Source organism: Hypanus sabinus, chromosome 21, assembly GCF_030144855.1.
Source record: "Hypanus sabinus isolate sHypSab1 chromosome 21, sHypSab1.hap1, whole genome shotgun sequence".
Classification (NCBI taxonomy): Eukaryota; Metazoa; Chordata; class Chondrichthyes; order Myliobatiformes; family Dasyatidae; genus Hypanus; species Hypanus sabinus.
The window spans coordinates 51,780,906-51,794,998 of record NC_082726.1 but is presented as its reverse complement, the minus strand read 5'-3'; the positions used below and the strand labels follow the sequence as shown (position 1 = coordinate 51,794,998).

Genomic DNA, 14,093 nt, shown 5'->3' with positions numbered 1-14,093 from the left:
AGGTTGATAGGTTCATGATTAGTCAGGGTATCAAAGGCTATGGGAAGAAGGCAGGAGAATGTGGTTGAGTGGGAAAATAAATTAGCCATGATTAATTTATGACTCTGTGTTTTATAGTACCTTACAAGGCTAAAACCACAGAAAGGTTATACACTTTATTTTAAGGAACAAGACTAAAATATAACTAATGCTAGTAGAAGACTATTTTGTAATCTGTGTTAAGAAATCTTATAGATATATCAAAAACATAATTTCTTCCCTAACTCTGCCAAATTAAGTTGATTCTTCCCTGGTTTAATCTGTATATCTTTTATATATCCATTTTCTTTCTGTCCTTCCTTCCTCCATTCAAGGTGTTATGTTCATCCCAAAGTCTTCCCAGCCCCATCAACAAGGAATCTGGGATCACCACCATCTCTGACTTTCTCGTTGTCCTGAGATCTAAACTTCCTTCCTTTCTCAAGCTCACCTTAATAACCCTCTTCCTGTATAGCCAATGAAACCAGAACTTAACCTGACAACTTTTGCACCTCAGATTCTTCCTGCAAGACCTGCACATCTGCGTCGAAACATACCGTGTTAAAAATCAACACACCCAAGTATGCGCTGGGGGCAGCCCACAAGTGTCGCCATGTACTCTGGCGTCAACATAGCATGCCCACAATGTTCAGCAGAACATGGGCAGAGCTAAATGAGACAACAACAACAAATCCTTTCCCACACTCCCACTCACATACAGAGAAAGGCCTCCAACCACAGGTCAGGCCACCTCCAGGCCTCCAATCCTTGGCCCCAGATTCTCACATATTGGGCCTCCAACATCTAGTTCCTGGCCCAGGACTCACAGACTCTGTCTCGGGGCCTCCACCTCTAAATTCTCTGACTTCATTCTTTGACTGTTCTATCTCTGGACTCATCTCTTTGGATGTCACAGTGTTAAGCTATCTCACAGCTCCAGGAGCCTGGGTTCAGTCCAGACCTCTGGTCCAGCTGGTGTGAAGGTTGCACGTTCTCCCTAAAACTGCATGGGATTCTTCCTACATCCTCAAAAAGTGTGGGCTGGTACCTTAATTGGCTGTTGCAGATTATCCCCAGTGTGCAGGTAAGTGGTAGAATCCAGGGGGAGTTGATGGGAAAGGGATAGAGTAAAATAGTGTTAGCATAGTCGGGTGTGTGATGGTTGGTGTGGACTTGATGAATCGAAAAGCCTGTTATGAATCAGGATGAATTCAGTAACTTGTTACTATGTGAACCGGTTACGTCATCTCTAGTGAGCTGGTCACTTGAGGGTCTGACAACTGCCCAAGAACAGCTACATCCAATCTTGCCGAACTCAGTCAAGTTTCAAACTATGGTCAATGACTGAGACCATTCACTGCTTCAGAGATCAACCAAACAAAACAGCTCGTCATTGACTTCAGAAAACGTGGCAGTGCTCATGCTCCTGTCTATGTCCTTCCCAATTATTGTGGCTTGGAACTAGTTACTGAGAGGTATAAGAAGTCCCTCCTGCACCTTTGGGAAAAGCCCCCACTGAGCCACACTTCTCACTGATGCCATCAAGCTCACTCATTCGGCTGTGTTTGATCGTTTTATCTATATTGTGATAAGTTTTTACTAACCAGTTATGCCTTTGTTTTAATGTAATTTCAATCAGACAAATCAAGTGACCCTAACTAGCAACAGGACATCCACACCAAGAATTAAAATTATGTATTTCATACATCCACATTTTATTTGTTGAAATTACACCAAATCATAACTGTAACTACAGTATATTTCTGAAATAAATTACACAGATAATATTAACACTATATTAGAGCAGTGGTTCTTAAATTGTGGTTTGCAGGGTGAAAGTGCCAGGAGCCTCAGGGGTAATCTCTGCCTACATCTGACCAGCTGCTCCACTATACTGGAGTTGTTTGCCCTCCAAGAGTGAGCACAGTTGGACAGATCTGGGGTATCGGGAATGGGTGGAGCGACGTGCAGGGAGCAGAGCCAAAATAAGACATTGAGGCTTTATTTTACCATTGTGCCAAGTGAGTATTTTTCTGCATATCATTAAACTAGACCAAATGAATTGAGGCCCTCTGTTCATTGAAGTCGACCCACAGATGCTGTGTTCCAGCTCTCTATGTGATATGCAAGCCAGGGCAGTACGAAATAGAGGGCAAGCAATTGCCCAAGAAGCAGGCTCTTCCTCCCCATGCAGCTGATGAATCCGAAGAAATGGTAGAGACGAATACGGTTTGGAATCAGCAGTGTTGCAGGAGTTGCCAGTCAGCATCAAACTCAACATAGGAACCAGCTCCGGGCTTTTCCCTTGGGGTTTTTTCCTGAAGCCTTCCCCTTGATGTAGTTGCAAGGCAGCAGAGGTTGCCCTCTGGATGAGCTGCCAACCACTGCTGACAAGCCCCATCTGCCTGAAGGGACTGGTTTTAAGGTGCCAGTAACCCGCCTTCTCCCTTCCTCCCATACGTAGAAATGGTTCTGCTGGGCTTAGTAGCTAAGCCATAAGTGAAGGCCAGGAGCTGGACTTGGTTATCAAAGGCTGATTGAGATGCACACCATTGGGAGCATTTAATAGATAGTTGGAGCTTACCCCCATTATCACCCCCAGCTATAACAACCTGAAGGAATCAAATGACTTACCATTAAGTAAACATTACACCAAAGGAGACTGCCACAAGGCCAGGTTGTGCAATCCCATAAATCCTGTTCTTTACCCATTGTCCCCAAGATGTTAAGAGGCATAGATTGAGTGGAGAGACAGAGACTTTTACCCAGGGTGGTAATGGGTAATACAAGGGGGCATAATTTAAGGTGATTAGAAGGGGATGTCAGAGGTAAGTTCTTTTACACAGAGTGGTAAGTGTGTAGGACAGCCTGCTAAGGATAGTGGCAGAGGCAGATACATTGGAAAGATATAGGAGTCTCTCAGATAGGCACATGGATGATAGCAAAAGTGATGGCTATATAGGAGGGAAGGGTTATATTGATCTTAAGAGTAGGTTAAAAGGCTGGCACAAAATTGTGGGCTGAAGGGCCTGTACTGTGCTGTAATGTTCCTTGTTCTTAACTTCCTATCCATCTCCCTTCTGAAAGTTTGGATTGTTTCACAAGCTCCACCCTCTCCTCTCCCTTACCTGGTGCAACTTCCTTGTCACCTTTCACCTCTCCTCAGTCCACCAATCACCTTACAGTCTTGCCTCACCACTCTCCATCTCTTCTATACACTGGACGTCTCCATTCTCCCTTCTCAGTTCAGCTTAGAGGCAGGGTTTTGACTTGAAGCATCAACAGTTCTTTTGCACTCCACAGAAACTGTTCGACTCACTGAGTTCCTCCAGCAGATAGTTTCCCACTGAATCAACACTTTATGTTGGCTTGTCTTCAAATAATTGGAATTTAGTCTCCATTTTACCTCCTCTAAAGCCACAGTGATCATGTTTACCTCCATAAAACCTTTCCTCAACCTTGTTATTCCTTTCTATTGATGCTGCCTGGCCTGCTGAGTTCATCTAGCATTTTGTGTGTATTATTCAAGCTTGTAAGATGCAATTACAGTATATATAAATTTTAAATGAAACTACATTGCATGCCATCTATACTGAATGGAAAGTAGAATTGGCTCTTTCTATATACAATGTGTTTTAGGGATAGATATGGCTAATTTTTAAAAATATAAACATGAGAAAGTCTGCAGATGCTGAATATCCAAAGCAACACACACAAAATGCTGGAGGAAATCAGCAGGTCAGGCAGCATCTACAGAAACGAATAAACAGTCGACGTTTCAGGCCGAGACCCTGCTTAAGGACTGAGCGGAAGGGGGAAGATGCCAGAATAAAAAGGTGGGAGGAGGGGAAAGAGGATAGCTAGAAAGTGATAGGTGAAGCCAGCTGGGTCGGAAAGGGAAAGGACTGGAGAAGGATTCAGAAAGAAGAGGAGAGTGGACCATGGGAGAAAGAGGAGGAGGAGGGGATCCAGGGGGATGAGCAGGTGAGGAGAGGTAAAACGCCAGAGTGGGGAATAGAAGAGAGGAGGGGGAGGGAAAAAACTTTTTACAGGAAGGAGAAATCAATGTTCATGCCATCATGTTGGAGGTTACCCAGACAGAATACAAGGTGTTGCTCCTCCACCCTGAGGGTGACCTCATCTTGGCACAACAGCACAACAGGAGGCCATGGACCGACATACTGGAATGGGAATGGGAATTACAATGTTTGGGCATCGGGAAGTTCAGGTGAAGTGGAAGTACTCGACAAAGCAGCCCCCCAATTTACAACAGGTCTCACCAATGTAGAGGAGGTGAAATTGGGAATGCCAAACTCTACAGACAACCCCAGTAGGTGAGGTGTTACCTCACCTGGAAGGACTGTTTGGGGGCCTGAATGGAGGTGAGGGAGGAGGTGAATGGGAAAGTTTAACATTTGGGCTGCTTTCAGGGATAAGTGCCAGGTTACTGGGGAGGGACACATTTTTTAAAATGTTGATTGATAATTTTAAATTTGGTTCTGAAATTAAAAAATAACACCCATCATCACTGATGACTTACATTTGAAAGAATTGTAAAATCTTTATTAAAATATATGCTACATTTTAAAATTATATATTTATACTAAATAGTTACAATATTAAGGTGCAATCTATTTGAAGTTGACTTGCTTAGTGAAGAACACTGAAAATCCAATGTGTTAGACAATGAAACCAGCTCACCAAAAAGAAAAATAATATTTAGTTCAGATTTTCTGACTTAGAGACAGAATTATGTAGCTTTCTTGGAACTGAAAGCTTTGAGATAGAAATTTAGGAAAAGGCAAAGCATTGTTATACCATACAGAATACTGTAAACACAGAATCCGTGAAACAGATAGCCCCAGATAGCAAGAGCCAAGTCGAAAAGAAACTGAGTGATTTGTAATTGTGTCATTCTTTTTTTCCACACGGGTCGTTGCGTTGGGTTCATCGCACTCTGACCATAGTAAAAATACAAGATGATGTGAATAGATGAATTGAAGAGCAGGAACGGGGCAATGGCGGGCCACGGGTAGTAATGATAGGTCAGGTCGCTCAGAAGCACCATGCTGCAGTGATGGTAGACATGAAGAAAGGAGACCTGACGGCTTCGATGCCTCAAGATCATGAAGACCGTGTCTAGCAGCTCCACGTTTTTAACAAGCCAGTACATGAAGTAAGCCTGCTGCAGTTCTGAGAAGAGCTCCTTCTGAAAGATGGAAGTTGCGATGCTGAGGCCGTGCAGGAAGAGAAGGGTGGTGTACAGGCTCATGAAGCTACAGGCCATGTTGTAGAATAATAGGATCTGTAGAATTTAACAAACATAGACCGTTACCAGAACTGGTGAGCAGCAACTATTCAAATCACACTCTGTGCAACATAAAAAAATGACAAGAGAACTGAATTCATTTCACTCTCAGCAGCGTAATTAGATTAAAAAAATTTAACATTGAAGGCAAACTTGACTTTTGGATTTAAAGTTATTAACTATTTAACCAGAGACATTTTTTATCTGTTACTTTACTTACAGAGTAAAGGGTGATGTGATAGCACAGTGGCTAATGCCTCGCTTTATATTGGCAGTCAGGGTTCAATTCCTGCTGCTGCCTGTAAAGAATTTGTACGTTCTCCCCATGACCACATGGCTTTCCTCTGGTTGCTTCGGTATCCTCCCACATTTCAGAAGACATACAGTTAGGGTCAGTGAGTTGTGGGCATGTTATGTCGGTGCTGGAAGCGTAGCTGATACTTGTGGGCTGACCAACACAACTCCCGCTGATTAGATTTGATGCAAATGAGGCATTTCACCGTATGTTTTGATGTACATGTGGTAAATAAAGCAAATCTTTAATACTAAATATCTTTTATGGCTCAGCTCACTTACCTTCTGTACAGTTTTAACTTAACAGGATTAAAGGCAGGGATGTGATCAAAAAGATGTGTGTCCGGGTTACACTACATACAGAACCAGCATTGTCCAGCCAAAGAAATGGCTGTGGACCAAATGCTTACTTAATCATTTATTTCTCTGTTCCTATGAGGGCTGTTTTTAAAGTTTCTACACAACTTCAAGATCTCATGCAAAATGTAAATACTCAATAGTTGGATTTCAAACTTGGTTAAAAATAAACAATTAATGGCATTGCAAAACCTTGGAGTTTCTCTCTAGAATGCAAAAGGTCTGGAGAGATTTCATGGAGCCATTCAACATTTTGAAGGTCCAGGTGAATTTTCAAAGCTTGAAACACTGACTGTTTATTCCTTTCCTTAGATGTTGCCTGACCTACTGAGTTCCTCTAATATGTTGTGTGTGGTACTCAACATTTTAAAGGATTTCAATACAAGCATTAAAAGATATATCAAAGAGGCACTGGCAATGTTTGGATGGAAAAAAGGAATATAATCTGTTATGGAAGAGATATTCAATGGAAACTTTCAAAGGTGAGTTAAATACCCAAGAGCAAGAGAAAAGAAGTAAGTGGGCGGTATTCAAAACAAAACAAAAAAAAATCACCTCATGATGGAAAGATTAGATTAGCTTTATTTGTCATATGTTCATCGGAACATACAGTGAAGGGCGTCATTTGCGTCAACAACCAGCAGAGCCTGAGGTTTTGCTGGGGGCGGTCCGCAAGTGACTCCATTCTTCTGGTGGCAACACGGCATGCCCACACTTTACAAACCCTTACCAATCCCCGAGGACCTTTCTTTGTGGGACCGCAGGACCTCATGCAGTCACGTGGAAAAACTGTAAACTCCTTACAGACAGCAGTAGGAACTGAACGATGACTGCTAGCACTATAAAGCGTTACACTATCATGTTACCATATCACACCATAAATTTGATGTAAGAACAGAAAATGCTTGAAATATTCAGTGGGTCAGACAGTACCATTGGAGAGAGGAACAGAGTTAACATTTTAAAGTGACAAAAAAGATGCTGGAGGAAATCAGTAGGCCAGACAGCATCTGTGGGACGAAAAGGACAGGTTGAAACTCTTCATGGGTCATGACATGAAACGCTGACTGTTCATTTACCTCCACAGATGCTGCTCGACCTGCTGAGTCCCTCCAATTTCTCTCTTTGTTGCTCCAGATTGCAGCATCTGCACAGGCTCTTCTGTTAACATTTCAGGCTCATGAGCTTCCATCAGAGGGAAATATCAGAAATCATGTTTTAAGTTGAGAAGAGAGAGGTGGGATGTGATTCTCTACAACATAAGATGCAGTGTTATGGAGGTGAAGGCTTGCTGATCAGAGCTGACCTACCTAGGGGCATTGTAAATAGTCAATGAATGAAAGCAGAAGAGAGATGAAAATGCTGGAACTGTGAGAAACAAAAGGCAGCAGCTGCTGGAAATCTGAAATAAAATTGAATGTTGCAAATTCTCTGCAAGTCAGACAGCTTCTGTGGAAAGAGAAAAAAAGAGGTAACATCGCTGCTGAGAACCCATCACTCGAACTGGCCAAAACCTGATGGAATGTTGTAACCAAAGCTGCTGAATTCAGGTTGAGAACTGTGAGGGAAGTTCTTCAAGATAACATTGGCCTTTGCTGAGACAGAGCAAGGGCTCAGAGATAACGTGGTCAAAGTGCAAGGGGATGGAGAATCATAGGGATGGGCATCAGTAAGTTCACAGTCAACCTTGCTGATTGAAGATTTCATCAAACAATCAACCAGTCTCCGTTTGGTTTAATAGAAGATAGAACAATACGTCACAGTACATGCCCTTTGGCACACAATATTGTGCCAACCTTTCAACCTACTCTAAGATCAATCCCTCCCCTCATACATAGCCCTCCATTTTTCTATCATCCATAGAGTCTAAGAGTTTCTTAAATGTCCCTGTTGTATCTGCCTCTATTACCACCCCGGCAAGGTATTCCATGCTCTCACCATTCTCAGCGTAAAAAAACTACCCCTGAGATCCCCTCCTGAACTTCCCTCCCATCAGCTTAAAATTATGCCCTCTTGAAGGGGAAATTTTCATAAAACAATCACACAGTCTGCATTTAATTTCCCCAATATGGAAAGACCGCACTAAATGGAGTGCACCGGATTGAACAGTACAAACGATTCACTACTTCACCTGGAAAGCAACTTTCAGACACTGGATGGTGGGAAGGGAAGAGGTGAGATACCCAGGTATTGAATCTCCTGTGAATGCAGCGGGACTTGTCGGAGAAAGTGTGCCGGTAGAGATGGAAGAGTAAACGGGGGAATCAGAGAGGGAATGGTCCCTTCGGAATGCTGAAAGGGGAGGGGAGAGCAATAGTACCTCATCATGGTGTCACACAAGTAGAACTGATGCCTCACAGCACCAGCGACTCAGATGCAGTTCTCACCTTCAATGCTGTCTGGGTGGAGTTTGCATGCTCCATCTGCAACATTGTGAGCTTCCCTGCTTTCTCCCACAATCTAAAGCCATGCGGGCTGGCGTAGGTAGGTAGGAGAATTAGTGGCGATGGGGTCGTGCGTGATCAAATGGGCTGCAGAGAAGTAAGTGGGGAAATGGGGCTGGTGGGATTGACGGCACAGACCCGATGGGCCGAAAGTGAGGGTGTGCTGACCATGGAAAATAAGCACAAGGAGAATCTAAAGTGGGTGAGGGTGGGGGGAGGAAGTGGCTGGGAACTCTGCCAACTAGGGCACTTGGGTAAGCAATAAATTGGAGTACAATAGCTTTCTAGCAGAAAGTAGGGCGAAGCTGACTAAGCAGCTATGAGCAAGTACGAACTCAAACCAACATTGTCATTGGCGATAGATATTTACCCTTATTAGCATTCTAAAAACTTCCAAAAGGACCACAACCTTGTTGTGGGTTTGGAGGCTTGCGTGCCTCAATGACCCAGGGAGCTGTCGGCTGGAGTCAGGGCTTCATGCTTCGGCACTTGGTGGGGTCACCCATGCCAAACAGGTCAAAGGGCAGAGGCTCAACTGAGAGTGATCCACTGGTCTTCCAGATTTGGGGGTTCAGCTCAGGGCTAAAACCCTGAAAGGTAAAGCAAATGTGATACAGAAACAGCAATGAAGAATCTACATCTGTACGATGGTATTCTTGAGTCTCCACCCGGGACTTGCCTGACTGACAGTAGTGAGAAATGAGCTACTGGCGTGATGAAAGAAGCCCTGAACAGTGCCAGAGATGGAGTATTTTCACTGCTGTCCTAAATGCCAGTGGTGTAACAGGCACTAGCAAACTTTCTGATAAGTTGCCCCGGTCATTGATTTATTAATTTTATTTTAGAGATACGGCACAGTAACAGTCCCTTCCAATCCAACAAGCCTACATCGTGCAATTACAACCATGTGACCAATTAACCTTCTAATCCTGTATCTTTAGAATATAGGAGAACATCGGAGTACTTGGAGAAAATCCACGTGCTTATAGACAGTGGCGGAAACTGAAGGTCATTGGCACTGTAATAACATTACGTTACTGTGCCAAATAATCATATGCTACTGTAATTTCCCTTCAGGTCAATAAAGTATCTATCAATCTATGTATTTCTTTATTTTAGTTAAATTCAGAAATTTCAAATGTTTTATTCACCGCATTGATATAAAACATAATAGAGGTGATCTGGAGAGCAGGTCACATATAGAGGACAGAGCTCATGGAGAAAGCTCTCTCAGCAATTCCATACTCAGCAGATTCTAGACCCTGCTCGTCAGCCTGTGGAAGGTTTCGGGGACATCTGAACACTAGCAAGAAAAGGTTACTGAATTAATCATCTATACTTGCTGGAGTTTAGTAGAATGAGCGAAGATCTTATTGAAACCTATCAAATATTGAAACAGTGTACAAGGAGAGTATGTATCCTCTAATGGGGGAGTCTAAGACTAGAGGGCACAGTCTTAGAATACAAGGGCATCTCTTTAGAAGAGAGATGAGGAGGAATTACTTTAACCAGAGGGTGGTGAATCTGTGGAATTCATTGCCACAGATGGCTATGGAGGCCAAGTCATAGGCTATTTTTAAAACAGAGGTTGATAGGTTCTTTATTAGTAAGGGTGTCAAAAGTTCCAGGAAGAAGGCAGAAGAATGGAGTAGAGAGGGATAATAAATTAGCCATGATGGAATGGCGGAGCAGATTCAATGCACTGAATGGCCCAATTATGTCTTACAGTCAATAAGACCATAAGACATCAGAACAGAATTAGGCCACCTGGCCCATCAAGTCTGCCCCGTCATTCAATCATGGCTAATCCTTTTTTTCTCCTCCTCAACCCCAGTTGCCAGCCTACTCCTTGTAACCTTTTTTGCTGTGTCCAATCAAGAACCTATCAATCTCTGCCTTAAATACACCCAACGACATGGCCTCCACAGCTGCATGTGTCAACAAATTCCACAAATTCACCACCCTTTGGCTAAAGAAATTTCTCCACATCTCTGTTTTGAAAGAGCACCCCTCTATCCTGAGGCTGTGCCCTCTTGTCCTAGACTCTCCCACCATGGGAAACATCTTTTCCACATCTACTCTGTCTAGGCTTTTCAACATTCAAAAGGTTTCAATGAGATCCCCCTTCATCCTCCTGAATTCCAGTGAGTATAGACCCAGAGCCATCAAACGTTCCTTGCATGATAACCCTTTAATTCCTGGAATCATCCTTGTGAATCTCCTCTGGACCTTCTCCAATGCCAGCACAACTTTTCTAAGATGAGGGGTCCAAATCTGTTCACAATACTCAATGTGAGGCCTCACCAGTACTTTATAAAGCCTCAGCATCACATCCTTGCTCTTGTATTCCAAACCTCTTGAAATGAATGCTAACATGGCATTTGCCTTCCTCACCACAGACTGAATCTACAAGTTAACCTTTAGGGTGTTCTGCACAAGGACTCCCTAGTCCCTTTGCATTCCAGATTTTTGGATTTCTGCCCATTTAGAAAATAGGTTTGACGATCCTGTGGCATGTCATGACTGATTCCGAGAATAACTGCAACAATAAAATGTCATTTGAACCCTCTACCGATCCGCCCAAAGGAGGTATGGTTTGGTAGTTAACCAGCCTCTGTAATGTGGACTGAATGCACAGGAGAGTGGTAGAGTTGGAGGCCAGATGTTGAAAACGCAGGGAGAATCAATAATGCATAAATGCAAGACTAGTGTAAAAGGGAGGATGATGGTTGTCATAAACTTGATAGGCTGAAGGGCCTGTTGTTACACTCTATCTCCTTAAAATTACCTCCAATTCACCTGCACTTAGGGACATCTGGACAGGTCAATTAACCTACTAACATAAGCACAAGAGATTCTGCAGAAGCTGGAAATCCAGAGTAACACACACAAAATGCTGGAAGAACTCAGCAGGTGAGACAGCATTTATGTAGAGGAATAGAGAACTGATATTTTGGGCCAAGTCCTGATGAATCTCGGCCAGACATGTCGACTGTCTATTCCTCTCCACGGATGCTGGCTGGTCTGGTGAATTCCTGCAGCATTTTGTGTGCATTGCTCCAGCTGGACAGTACCCAAGGTCGGGATCGAACCTGGATGGCCAGAGCTGTGTGGCATCAGCACCGACTGCCACACGACCTCACTGGTAACACACACAAAATGCCGCAGGAACTCAGCCGGTCAGGAAAGGAATGAACAGTCGACATTTCGGCTCGAGACCCTTCATCAGGGCACATGGCCTCACTGCCTGTTTTCTCATTGAAGGTAATCAGCCCTGTTCTGCCCCACAGATTGTTACAGAAGAGCACATGCCAGCCCGGTCAATTAATTGTGTTTGTATCATCCTTCCCAGATCTCACAGGGAACTCAGTGTGGAGAAGGCAGCACTGTATTATTTTCTTGCCACGGGACAAAGTCACCGTGACCTCCAGATAACAACAATAATGCAATCTCCTGTAATATCATATCCATTACAGGGGAGGAAAGCATCGGGGTAATAAATTAGGGCTCTCTGGAGGTTGCAGCAGCTGTCAGGAAGCAAGATCTAGAAGGCAGCAGATATACAGCAGCACTGGACACTTTAACATATTGTAGCCCGTGACGCGGGCTCGGAAAGGATTTACGCGGACTCTTCCTGGCACGAACAAAATTTGCATGCAAAATTAATACAGTTCCGGGGCACTCATCTGCAAACTCATAGTCAAGTCCCATCAAACAAGCTTCCACCGTGACTCACAGCACCTCTCCACTTGCTCAAAAACGCCCACCTCCAAATTAAAACTGTCAGACGCAGCCGTGCACAGATCCTTGTTATTTCTGCCCCAGGTGGTGCGTGAATGACTATGGAGACAAGGAGGTTGTTGTAATCACTACTGAAATTCAGCGTTTTACAGGTTCGATCCAGATCTACCCTGGAGTTGGAGGGCTGTCCATGTGCGTGGGAGGGAGAGAGGTTGGGAGGAAAGGGCCCCTGTTGTTGCTTTGCTGCTTGCTGTGCTCTGTGTGACCCTGCTGAGCCACGTTGGCGCCGGAATGTGGGGCGATACTTGCCGGTCGCCCCCAACATGCCCCTAGGTGTGTTGGATGTTGATGGAAAAATAATGTATTTCTCTGTATGTGTAATTAGTGAATCAGAATATGATGTTAGGTTGCAACAACTGAGACTGGATTCTTCAGGTTACTGTAACCACTATTAGCTTCCAAAATCAGAGAAAAACTAGCGCAATTATGGGTCAATATTTAGTAATCCCTCTCTGCATATCACAGAACATGGGACTTTACAGCAGAGGAAAAGGCTCTTTGGCCACCATGTCGGTGCTGTACATGATGTCATATTGATGACCCTGGTCTTGTACTCGCTGAAGTTTAGAAGAATGAGGAACTTATTGAAACCTGTTGAATAATGAAAGGCCTAGATAATGTGAACGTGGAGAGGATGTTTCCTACAGTGCAGGAGTCTAGGACCAGAGGGCACAGTCTCAGAAAACAAGGATATCTCTTTAGAAGGGAGATGAGGAAGAATTTCTTTAGCCAGAGGGTGGTGAATCTGTGGAATGCATCATCACAGTCTGCTCTGGAGGTCAGATCTTCGTATATATTTAAAGCAGAGGTTGATAAGTAAAGGTGATCAGTAAAGGTGTCAAAGGTTACAGGGTGAAGGCAGGAGAATGGAGTTGAGAGGGATTATGTTGCTATGGTGGAGCAGACTCAATGGGCCAAATGGCCTAATTTTGCTCCTATGTCTTATGGTCTAAACTAAATCACTTTTGGGTGTACGTGATCTGTATCCCACCTCTCCCAGTATAGTCATGTGTCTATCTAACAGCAGAGGGTAGAGGTATAATTTGGATTACAATTAGATGAAAGTAAGATCACATGCAACTCTCTAGATTTCTCCAGGAATCAGAGGTGCCACAGCTGACAAATTACTGACACTTCTGAGCAGCATTCTCTTCCATAACATTTAAGAGGTATTAACCTATTTGCTTGAAATCTTAAAATAGATAAAAACAACAGCACATTCAATCTGTTTTTAGACTAAAAATCCAAAATCTAATATTTGTCTTCAAAATCAGAGTTCAGAGCACATTAAAATTTGTGGGAATATATACTCAAGTCAAAGCTGTTAAAGCTAATAGTATCTAATTTAGCTGCAATTAATGTTTGAAATTGACATTAAATTATTAATGGTTTGATATTAATTATTAATCCCTCAATGGCTAATATATTGGCTATGCTTTTAACTGAGGAGCTGTAATTGCCTGGTATTGCGTGTTCTTCATCTGTATTCCATGGCATCACCTTCTTTGTATGTGCACTTAGGAGTCTGTTGAAGCAAAGTATATGCACTCAGTGGGCACTTTATTAGGTACACCTGGTCATTAATGCAAATATCTAATCAGCCAATCATGTGGCAGCAACTCAGTGCATAAGACCATGCAGACATGGTCAAGAGTTTTGGTTGATCCGAACAAGTATCACAAAGGGGGGGGGGAACAAATGGATCCAAGTGATTTTGACTGTGGACGATTGTTGGTGCCAGATGGGGTGGTTTGAGTATCTCAGAAACTGATCTCCTGGGATTTTTATGCACAACAGTGTCTAGAGTTCTCAGAGAACAGGGCGAAAAACAAAAAAAAAATCCAGAGAGCATCAGTTCCATCAGTGAAAAT

General features: G+C 43.4%; 1 protein-coding gene across 3 annotated transcripts in view; it reads right to left on the bottom strand.

Moving 5' to 3' along the window:
* Positions 1–4,542: 4,542 nt before the first annotated feature.
* Positions 4,543–14,093, bottom strand: part of LOC132379049 (elongation of very long chain fatty acids protein 5-like) — a 43,164-nt gene continuing 33,613 nt past the window's right edge. Inside the window, exons 2-3 of one of the 3 annotated variants that reach the window (XM_059946540.1) lie at positions 13,683–13,747; positions 4,543–5,323 (exon numbers count right to left, since the gene is read on the bottom strand). In XM_059946540.1, the coding sequence (XP_059802523.1) occupies positions 4,769–5,323; positions 13,683–13,703 (576 nt within the window). In that variant the 5' untranslated portion in view covers positions 13,704–13,747 and the 3' untranslated portion in view covers positions 4,543–4,768. The remainder of the gene's footprint in view (positions 5,324–13,682; positions 13,748–14,093) is intronic. The other 2 variants (XM_059946539.1, XM_059946538.1) reach the window with 2 other exon arrangements.